Source organism: Electrophorus electricus, chromosome 11, assembly GCF_013358815.1.
Source record: "Electrophorus electricus isolate fEleEle1 chromosome 11, fEleEle1.pri, whole genome shotgun sequence".
Lineage (NCBI taxonomy): Eukaryota > Metazoa > Chordata > Actinopteri > Gymnotiformes > Gymnotidae > Electrophorus > Electrophorus electricus.
In genome coordinates, this window is record NC_049545.1 from 18,093,840 (window position 1) to 18,104,573 (window position 10,734).

A 10,734-nucleotide genomic window follows, 5' to 3' on the forward strand; every position below is an offset into this window, starting at 1 on the left:
GATAGATAGATAGATAGATAGATAGATAGATAGATAGATAGATAGATAGAAGGGAGGTGACTGTGTGTTAACATTGTATGTGCATACCCCAATCCATTTACAGACTATTCATTTTTGTTTTGTTGTATGATAGACTAATTCTCTGTCTTGACTCTTACGTTCTCTTACGTTTTGAAAAAGCCTTTATTTACTTTTTAACGCGTTAATGAGGTTGTGTCCATAATTCACACTTTTTACACTTTCACATGCCGTTTCAAGTGGTCTCAGACTGATGAGTCATAGTTTTGCATGCGTTAACACGCAGACATCGCTAAAGGAATCCCAAATAAATCGAAATCAGACCAGCTCCTGCTCCAGTTCGCGGTTTTATTTACGGTAAATCTCAAAGTTTGCTAAACGTAGCAACAGTCGTCAAAACAAACTCGAGAAAAATGTCTGCACAAATGTAGGATTGTGTTTCTCAGCAAAAGCATGGAGTCTCCTCTTTCTTTACTTTTTAAAAATCATTTTAGTATTTTTATGTCAGTAGACTACAAAGAGACTAAGTTATATAATTGCCCCGGTAGTGGGTGATGAACGAAGTGTATGAGGAAGTAATAAGCGTTATTTAAAAACTATATGGTCTTCAATCTTCCGAAGTTCACACATATTACTCCACTGCTGCGCTCCCTTCATTGGCTCCCTATAGCTGCACGCATCAGATTTAAAACCTTGATGCTTGCCTACATAGCCAAAAATGGACCAGCCCCTTATATGTCAATGATCAAAGCCCGATCCGTACCTCGAGTACTGCTCGGCTTGAAATACCTTGCTCCAGGTCTCATGGACGACAAGCATCGAGACTATTTTCTGTCCTGGCTCCAAGATGGTGGAATGAACTCCCGCTTGCTGTCCGGACAGCAGAGTCCCTTGCAGTCTTCAAACGCAGACTGAAGACCCATCTATTTGCAGAATATTTGAAGGACAACTGACACTGCTCCCTTATTGACTGACTAATTTATTACTTATTGTAGGGCACTGTTTATGTTTTTTTTTTAACAAACTCTAGCACTTATTGTTTATAGCATTTATCATTGCTTAAGATAGACTTTATGTATTTTGCACTTCTATGTATCAGCATTCATCCCTGTATTCTACAGTATTCTAATTCATTGGTATGTTTAATTCTAACCTACTATACTGTACTAGGATATATTCTATGAGTAAATGACAAAGCACTTTTGTAAGTCGCTCTGGATAAGAGCGTCTGCTAAATGCCGTAAATGTTACATGTAAATGTAAATATATGCGAAAATACTCTCAGACCTGTGTACTTTTATGCTAAACTGTTAACAACTGCAGTATTACAAATACAACAACCTACGAGTAGACTAATCTCTATAATTTCCACTACAGTGTATGATGACCGTAATAACGGCAGACATTCTGGAATACTTTGTGGTCACCAGTAGGCCCTACACAACAAAAACCTTCAAATCCTCTCCATATCGCAGTTGAACTCCATAACCTGACTGCTAGCTTCGGTGCGAGCGAACGGTTCCAGGGAAGCGCGCACTGAACAGTGCTTGGTCGCGCTTCCACACGTATCGGTCGCGGCGTGCAAAAGATTGACGACGCCCAGGACGTACTAGCTGTGTTTACCGAAACTTTTGACATTTCAAACGTGGAAGAGGCAACGTTAGTCAGCCAAGCCAAGCAGAACATTAGAGTGCTGTTGCTCTCGAGATCAATACACATATGAAAGATAATTTATGCGGATTGTCGGAGTGGATGCAACAAAATAAAATATTTTTCAGTTATTTTATATTTGATTTGAAAATTTATTATTTGAGCTTAATATAATTTTTAAATGAGTTTTATTGTGTAGTAGGTGCCATTGGTTTATGCTTTATGAAGTGTACATTTGTATTCTAAATATCCCGATATAAATTTGTATTCACTTTTGTAATGAATGGGCAGAAACATCATTAAACAGTCATGGAAAGTCATAGAAAAATTATAGAAATGTCATGGAAATGTATTGGCCAGAATGTGTATGAATCCTGGCTAATAAACACAGTCCAAACCAACGAGACCCTTATGCGTTAGCACACACGCAACTACACACCTCCATTGAACCTTTTCAATACAGCCGATTGAATCCTAAAACAATTCTTTATCTTACATCTGTATCTCAAATTATAAATCTTACATCTAAAGAGTCAGTCATTTACATTTTCAAAAACAAACAAATACCCTCTTAGAATTCATCTGTTTTTTTCTTCTTCACACAACCATATGCAGTCTTGTTTTGTGCACGCGAACTGTTATAGAGGAAAGAGAAAATAAAGCGCCCTAGACGTACTGCGCCGTTCATTTATTAATTTATTATGACAATTTATTATCTTCGATCTGCTACCCTTTATCCACACGCACAGACACATAACCCCTCCTCTCATGACATCAGAAAAAAACCTCATGTCCTTATTGATCTATTCACTGTTTTGTGTATTTCTTTTTCATTGCAAAAGGGCTTTTTCCCTTGGCTTCTTCTGGTTTCCATCGTATGAAACTGTGCTTACCTTTCCGCGTCAAGAAATGTGTTTTGTTTAGCATAAATGGTAGCTGTGTAAATAGATACATGAGCGTGGTAATTCATAACGCCGTGCTCGTCCTTGCCACTTTAAGATCCGATAAATTTATCAAAAGATGAGGCCAAATGTAGGCTACCTGCATATTTGATCGCGTTTGATAAATACAATTCATTTTCAGTGTGTTTTGGTTAGCTTTCTCAGGAAACGACAGATAGTCATATGGGTACTGGTGTGACTTTTTGCCTTTTAACAGAGCTGATCAAAGTAAAGAGCTGAAGGACTGAATAATTCTTAGTGTAAAGAACTGATCGGGAGGGGGGGGGGGGTTGGCTGGGGGGGTTAGCCATAGGGTAAAAAGGTAAATTGTCTTCTTGGATATAATCCCAAATTATAACAGCACAACAATACATCTGGAGGTGGAAGCTGCTTCTGATACAAAAGCTACATACCACACACACACATAAGGTGAGTTATGGACATGGATTTCTTTAGTGTCATATGAGTGCTTTATCTGGGTCAGGTCAGCATTAGCAAGCCACTCTGCCACTCACAGTCATGATATCTTAATTAGAAAGTTAATCCTCTGTCCCCAGGATGCTTAACGGATTCAGCCTAAACAGGCTCTCATCCAAGCAGCCATGTAGCTCAGAGCTTGGTCAGAAACAGTACGTGGAAATGTCTTTCCTGTAGGACTGCCAGAGATGGGCACTGTAGCATCTGATCTGCATGTGTGTGTGTATGTTTTCAGCAAGAAGAAGGCCACTGGCTGTTCTACAAAGAAGATATCTGCCCTATTGTGTAGATCATATGTTCAATCTCTTTGCTCTTGTCTCTGAGTGAAGCAGTCACAGATGCTGCTGGAAACAGAGGGGCATGTTTTGCTCTCATGCTGTACTGTAACTGAACCCATGCCACCACATTCTCCTGCACAGCAACACAGTGCAGGCCAGTAATGCATCAGCTCCAGCAATGTCTCCGTTTCTAACCAAACACATTTTCATTCCAGCAAGTTTTGGAATGTATGACCCACTACTTTCTTGAAATGCACCACCCTGCAAGGTTTACGGTGTGTAACTGTTAAAAAATAACACATATGATATTAGTAGTTACAAAATGGCAAAGTCCAATAAGTGCATCAACATAAACTGCAGAACACCAAGGTCAAGAATTTTGTGTTTAATTACACTCCTGCTACAAATATTACTTACAAATCCTCATATATATGAAAGCCAAAGTAAAATATTTGTGCAGTTGTAAGATTTAAAAGATAATCACTGCTGAACAGCTTTATGGAAACACATATAACTAAGAACCTGTTCGTGGATGGCAGTGAATATCAGAGTAGTTGGGCAAAGGGTTTAGTATGTTAACAGTCCATGGCTGGGCTACATTAACATCAGTGACGTTAGGGATGAGTGCTGATCTGTGGGACTGCTGGGGATGAGCGCTGATCTGTGGGACTGCTGGGGATAAGCGCTGATCTGTGGGACTGATGGGGATGAGCGCTGATCTGTGGGACTGATGGGGATGAGTGTTGATCTGTGGGACTGCTGGGGATGAGTATTGATCTGTGGGACTGCTGGGGATGAGTGCTGATCTGTGGGACTACTGGGGATGAGCGCTGATCTGTGGGACTGATGGGGATGAGTGTTGATCTGTGGGTCTGCTGGGGATGAGTGTTGATCTGTGGGACTCCTGGGGATGAGTGCTGATCTGTGGGACTGCTGGGAATGAGCGCTGATCTGTGGGACTGATGGGGATGAGTGTTGATCTGTGGGACTGCTGGGGATGAATGTTGATCTGTGGGACTCCTGGGGATGAGTGCTGATCTGTGGGACTGCTGGGGATGAGTTCTGATCTGTGGGACTGCTGGGGATGAACGCTGATCTGTGGGACTGATGGGGATGAGTGCTGATCTGTGGGACTGCTGGGGATGAACGCTGATCTGTGGGACTGATGGGGATGAGTGTTGATCTTTGGGACTGCTGGGGATGAGTGCTGATCTGTGGGACTGCTGGGGATGAGTTCTGATCTGTGGGACTGCTGGGGATGAACGCTGATCTGTGGGACTGATTGGGATGAGTGCTGATCTGTGGGACTGATGGGGATGAGTGCTGATCTGTGGGACTGCTGGGTATGCGTTCTGATCTGTGGGACTGATGGGGGTGAGTGCTGATCTGTGGGACTGCTGGGGGTGAACAGTGCCTGATTACCCAATAGGCAGAGTAAGCACTGGCCTATGGGCCCCACACCTTTTAGGGGCCCCGCAACAACGGATAAAAAAAAAAAAGTATTAAGAGGTTTTTGACTGCCTCAGGCCCTCCACAGGGTTTAATCCAACACAGGGGATGAGTGCTCATCCGTGGGACTATCCATCCCCTTCTTTCTCCTTTCTTCTTTCTTTTGGAGGAAGTGGTATCAGGGTGCAGACGTCACATCGGTCTGTGTATGTTCTAGGCTTGGTCCAGTGTTCTATGGCCTTGGTCCAAAATCATCTAAATCTGTGTCGGTTTTAGTGTCTCCACTTTATTATGTATTGGTAGCTCAAGAATCTATGGTTCCTTGGTCTAATTGACGTGAACATGCTACGTCAGATATCTCCATATTTTCACCCTAAAATATCAAGGACTATTTATGATTTTTCGTAAATAAATAGCAATTTTAGAACCCGGTATTTGACCTCGGAGATCATAAAACTGTACCACGCACTTTGTATGCAGGCCACCGCGATCCACTCTATTGCCGGGAAGCAACATAGCTTTCATATTTCTGCTGACAAAAGTTGTCGAATGATATCCGAGACAACTTATTTTCCACTGATTGTGTCGCTCTGGTATAAAAATCTGTCTCTCTATATTTAGATTATGCTACGATCACTTCATGAAGTGTTCACGGGACTCTACATATTTCAGTGCTCCATCTCGTCCCTCGTATCTTCACAGCTGTCCCTCCGCGTGCTCTCTCCCGTGTCCTTCCTTAGCTCTCGGTCTGCTTTTCGAGGTCGCGTGGAAATCCTCTGTTTATTGTTGTTCGGCCGTTATAAACTATCACGAAACGGATTAGGTGAGCACTATAATCGCCTTACTGTGCTTACTCCTCTCTCTCGTGCGGAGTTTCAGCCATCTGCCGTGTCGCAGCACATGCGCGTACAACATAAGTAGCCAGACACTGGAAATAATTAACATTGTTGCTAATCACACGCTGATCTCCTGCTTGGATTCATTTCATTCAGTTTGTGTGCTTGATAGCCTACCCGAATAGGTTAGTTTATCCTAAATTCTAACAGTTGTGATACTATGATTACGTTATAGGGGTTTAGATGAACAAACCGTATGCCCCTTTAATAAGAAAGCAAAGGCAGAGTTAAATTTTCCGTCTATGAGAGCCATCAGTGAGTTATTGATGAATAACTGGGGTGTGAGCTTTGAAACTTATATATATATATATATATATATATATATATATATATATATATATATATATATATATATATATATATATATATATATATATATATATATATATATATATATATATATATATATATATATATTAATGTGCCATGTCTCGTCTCTTAAGCGTGCCGTACCATGAAAACTAGGTACCCCCTCGCGCTGAAGGCAAAGGAGGTCAAGTTATGCACAACATAGGCTCGAGCCCTTGCCCCCAAACCATGCAAGAAACCATTCCTGGTAAGATTGTGTGTAGATCTATGAAAATAAGACCGGTCTCTTCTGTTAGAGCGAACTTCGCGTTTGAAAGCCAACCGTCCTATAATATGACCCGTCACTTCAAGCCATCTGAGCCATATATCCGACTTCTTATTTGCAGAGTGAGCCACAGCTCAAAGCTGTATGCGTCCGATACTATACCCTAGATACCGGTAGTGTATTTCACATTGCCTAACTGAACATGTACACTGGCACAGTTTAATGGACCACATCAGAGAAGAAAGAGAAGAAAATGTGGTTTAAGATTTGCACTGAAATTATGCATGCTGACTAATCTTACCATATAGATTACAATAACCATATAGATTACAATAACAAGAGATTTCTACTGGTCTATGGTGCATTTGTTATTTGTTTTATTAACAATTTTTTACAAAATACTCTTAAACATCAGACTGACTGCAAAGTCAACATCGATCTTTTTTTTTTTTTTTTTTTTTTTTTTTTACTGAATATGCGCTATCGCGCACTGGGTGGTGCTGAAATGTCTGCACAGCTTCACGTGTGATTGGCAAAGCTGACAGTGATTGACGTGTGTCCATGGCAACCACGTAGCCAATCTGGTAAGTCCAATAGAAAACTGGCAGTGGCGCTAAATTGTCTTTTCTCTCTCAGCAGTTCCAGCTTTTATGTTTTCATACTATCAAAACAGGCAGGTACTTCCGTCCTGACTCCGCGAGCCACCCAGAGGACATTGTTCCTCTGAGCGCCGGTGTAACGAATGATACACTAACTTCTGGGAATGCTTTTTTGTCTGGATCTGCCGGAGAGGCGTACAGGATTTTAGAGACCGATAAAGCAAACGAAAGGAGGCAGGGAGACGGGGGTAAGGGAGAGAAGAAACGGACAGAAAAGGGATCCCCGATGTTCCAGTTGCCGATTCTGAATTTTAGCCCCCAGCAGGTCGCGGGGGTTTGCGAGACTCTCGAGGAGAGCGGCGACGTGGAGCGGCTCGGGCGCTTTCTCTGGTCGCTCCCGGTGGCCCCTTCTGCTTGTGAGGTCCTCGGCAAGAACGAGTCGGTGCTGCGTGCGCGCGCAATTGTGGCCTTTCACACAGGCAACTTCCGAGAGCTCTATCACATTCTGGAGAACCACAAGTTCACCAAAGAGTCGCACGCGAAGCTGCAAGCTCTCTGGCTAGAGGCGCATTACCAGGAGGCCGAGAAGCTCCGCGGTCGTCCGCTAGGGCCCGTGGACAAGTACCGTGTACGCAAGAAGTTCCCACTACCTCGCACGATATGGGACGGCGAACAGAAAACGCATTGCTTTAAAGAGAGGACTCGCCATTTGTTGAGAGAGTGGTACCTACAGGACCCTTACCCGAACCCAAGCAAAAAGAGAGAGTTGGCGCAGGCCACCGGACTCACGTCTATCCAAGTGGGCAACTGGTTTAAAAACCGGCGGCAACGAGACAGAGCCGCGGCAGCCAAAAACAGGTGGGACGGGACTTGAGGGAGGAGAATTATCGTATCTGCTGACACGCTATATATCATTTGGAACGCACGCGCTTTTAAATGTAAACGCGACAAAAAACTTTAGTCACTGCTACTATCATTTTACCTCATGTTTATTGGGGCTCCAGTAACGGCAAAGGCAAAGACAAGCTTCTGAATAATTTGACAGTTGTCGAAGCTACACGATGTGCGCCTGGGCAATTTCGTAGTTATTAAGCTGATGTAGGTTTAAACGTGTAGGTTTAAATAGTTTAAATTAGTTAATTACGTTCAGAAAGTTTAGATATTTGTTAATATTGTGTCCAGAATTAATTTATCTAAACCAGACTTATTTTTCTTCTGAATTCGTGTTGAAAAGACTTCTGTATTTTAAGAGATTATTTATGCATCGTCATCATTCTTTAACGTCGCTTTTATGCAGAACGTACGATTTACAATTGCGCTTATGGAAGCTGCAGGTAGAATTCTGTTGTTTGATATAAAAGACTCGATTTCAAAATGCCGTGACCAATGCTTGGGATCTTTGCTAGGTATTATGAACATGAAGTAAAAAAAAATGTAACGGACGTTTACACTTGGAGTACAGAATACATTTCCAATCTTGTATCCAAAACCACCCATTCGCGCTGCGATCCGTAGTGTTTGGTTTACCTATGATCAGTTTGTATTTCACATGTACATTTTTGAGCTGGATTAATTGTTTTAGGCCTTGTGAACATTTGTACACTACGTTTAAACTTAATCATCAGTAACGTCGTAATCATTTTATGCGAAAATACATCTAGGCTACTTAATACTTTAAACAAAATAATCCATTTTTATTTGTGGAAAAATAACCGAATTATAAGAGGTTGTCTTTCTGATAAAAAGACATCCGTATTTCAGATCATAAATTAAGTTAAACAGGATTATTTCACACACACACATACACACACGCACACACACACACACACACACACACACACACACACACACACACACACACACACACACACACACACACACACACACACACACATATATATATAGGCTACATGTTTTACACCGCCGTACATGATTTTAATAACACTGTGTAGTCCTCTAGGAGGGTAGGTGCTTTGTACTTATCTGCAGAAATGATTTATGTCTGTCGAGAAACAAAACGTCACAGAAGTGAAAGGAATAACCACAACCAATGTCATTGTTGAATGACTTGTGAAACTACATAGCTTTACGTGTGGGTTTGTAAGCGTGTCGGAGAGTAGCGAGTCGCAGTGAATGTACTGGCTATCGGTTTGTATGTACACACATTGATGGCGACATCCTTTGACGACAGAATCAGATTTTGAATATGTTATATATGTTACGCACCATTTACATTCAATGGTACCGCGATCACGAGTGGTCCAAACAAAATACGTAAGCCCACTGCTTTGGTGGAGTTGCATTGATGCAGAGATTAAGTAAGGGACAGTATTTTTAAACATAAATCTTAAAAACATGGCTTCAAAAAGTGTTAATCCAGATTTGAAAATACATATTCTCTCACTATGAGTAATTATTAGTCTATATGATAAAGTCGGCCTATGTTTTAGTTTCTAAGTGTCATGCATACTTTCTCATCCATTTGACTGCAGACAAGTTATCATGTTGCGTTCCCCCCTCCGGCAGGCTACAACAGCAGGTCCTGTCGGGTGGTTCGGTTCCATCGCTCACGGACGATGATGGAGCGGTAGACCGACTGGGCCTGTCCTCCAGCCCCGAGGCCAGCCTCTCGAGCAAGGCTGCCACTATCTCCGCTATCTCCATCACCTCGAGCGACAGCGAATGTGACATCTAAAAGAGTCATCACGAGCAGCAGTCTCGACCGGGAATGACAGACTTCAAGTGAACAAACAGGGGAGACAATCTAAAAATTATTTAGTGCCTGCTACCCCTCGCGGGTAAAGCACGGAGCACTTCGATAGCCCAGATCAGGAATGATATAGAATATGGTGTATATTAACCATTTTCTTCTTCTTCTTTTGCCGGCCCTTTCTTGCAACATCCTTTTCCATATGTTTTTTCTTCTCTCCACGATTTGGTGACTTAGAGAACAGGAAAGAATGTTTTAAAGAACTGCATTCAGTTTTGTTTTTTCATTTATTTTTTTTTAAAAAGAAGAGAAGAACGGCAGAATTTTTACGCCTCAAACTGCATTGTGTATCTTAAATTAATGGGCAAACTATTGTGTGTGCTTATTTGGTGTTAAAAAGACACTGTATATTTTTTGTGTGTCTTTGCAGTTTTTTTTAATATATATAAATAATTTACTATTTATTTACTTAGAATAATGTATGTGCTTAAATGCTTCGAAAAAATATTTCTGTTGTTCACAAGTAGCCTCTTGTGCGTGGTGGTGTACGTAACAGGAAAAAGGGAAGAGGACAAACGTAACTTATGCGAATAAATAATTGATGGTGAATAAATTAACGTAGAGTCAGGTTTTATCGTTTTAATATAAAGGATGGTTTGCATTTTGAGTAAAACTGAAGACATAAACAAGTAAGCCTAAAACGGCTTCTAGGCTACTGTAAACCAATAGGTTATCAGTCGCACATTGGGATGAAATGAGAAGATTTTGATAGCGTGCAGGCCATCTTTACATTTTCAACATTTTTTAAATTTCCAAACGTGTGTGTGTGTGTGTGTGTGTACTTAATGTTTTAATTCTCACCGCCTTTTTATTAAGATCAATTGGACTTCAAATGTGTTTGCCAGCAGCGGCTCTTCGCGGGCCGGTCCTCTCGCACCTCTGCGTCGTAATTGGCCAACATGCTCCGTGTCACGTAACGCGGTCTGACAGCGCCGGGTCAGCAAAAGGGCGCGACACAATACTGAACGCTCGGGCGGATGTCAACAGTAGCTTAGTGCGAAAGACACGGGAATCTCGCGACTTATTCTTTTCTAGACAAAGTGGGTGTTCTCCTTCGTGGCAGATATTTGACCCCCCCCCCC

General features: G+C 41.8%; 1 protein-coding gene across 1 annotated transcript; it reads left to right on the plus strand.

Annotated features, from left to right (window-relative positions):
- Window positions 1-7,064: 7,064 nt before the first annotated feature.
- Window positions 7,065-10,134, plus strand: six6a (SIX homeobox 6a). The gene is made up of 2 exons (XM_027008252.2): window positions 7,065-7,740; window positions 9,409-10,134. The coding sequence occupies exons 1-2, from the start codon at window positions 7,169-7,171 to the stop codon at window positions 9,575-9,577; spliced, it is 741 nt and encodes a 246-aa protein (XP_026864053.1). The 5' UTR covers window positions 7,065-7,168; the 3' UTR covers window positions 9,578-10,134.
- Window positions 10,135-10,734: the final 600 nt, after the last annotated feature.

Excerpts from the sequence above, each read along its gene's own strand:
- six6a (XM_027008252.2), top strand. The coding sequence starts at position 7,169 with ATGTTCCAGTTGCCGATTCTGAATTTTAGCCCCCAGCAGGTCGCGGGG. Across the intron at positions 7,741-9,408 it reads GCCGCGGCAGCCAAAAACAG|GCTACAACAGCAGGTCCTGT; the intron begins GTGGGACGGGAC and ends CCCCTCCGGCAG.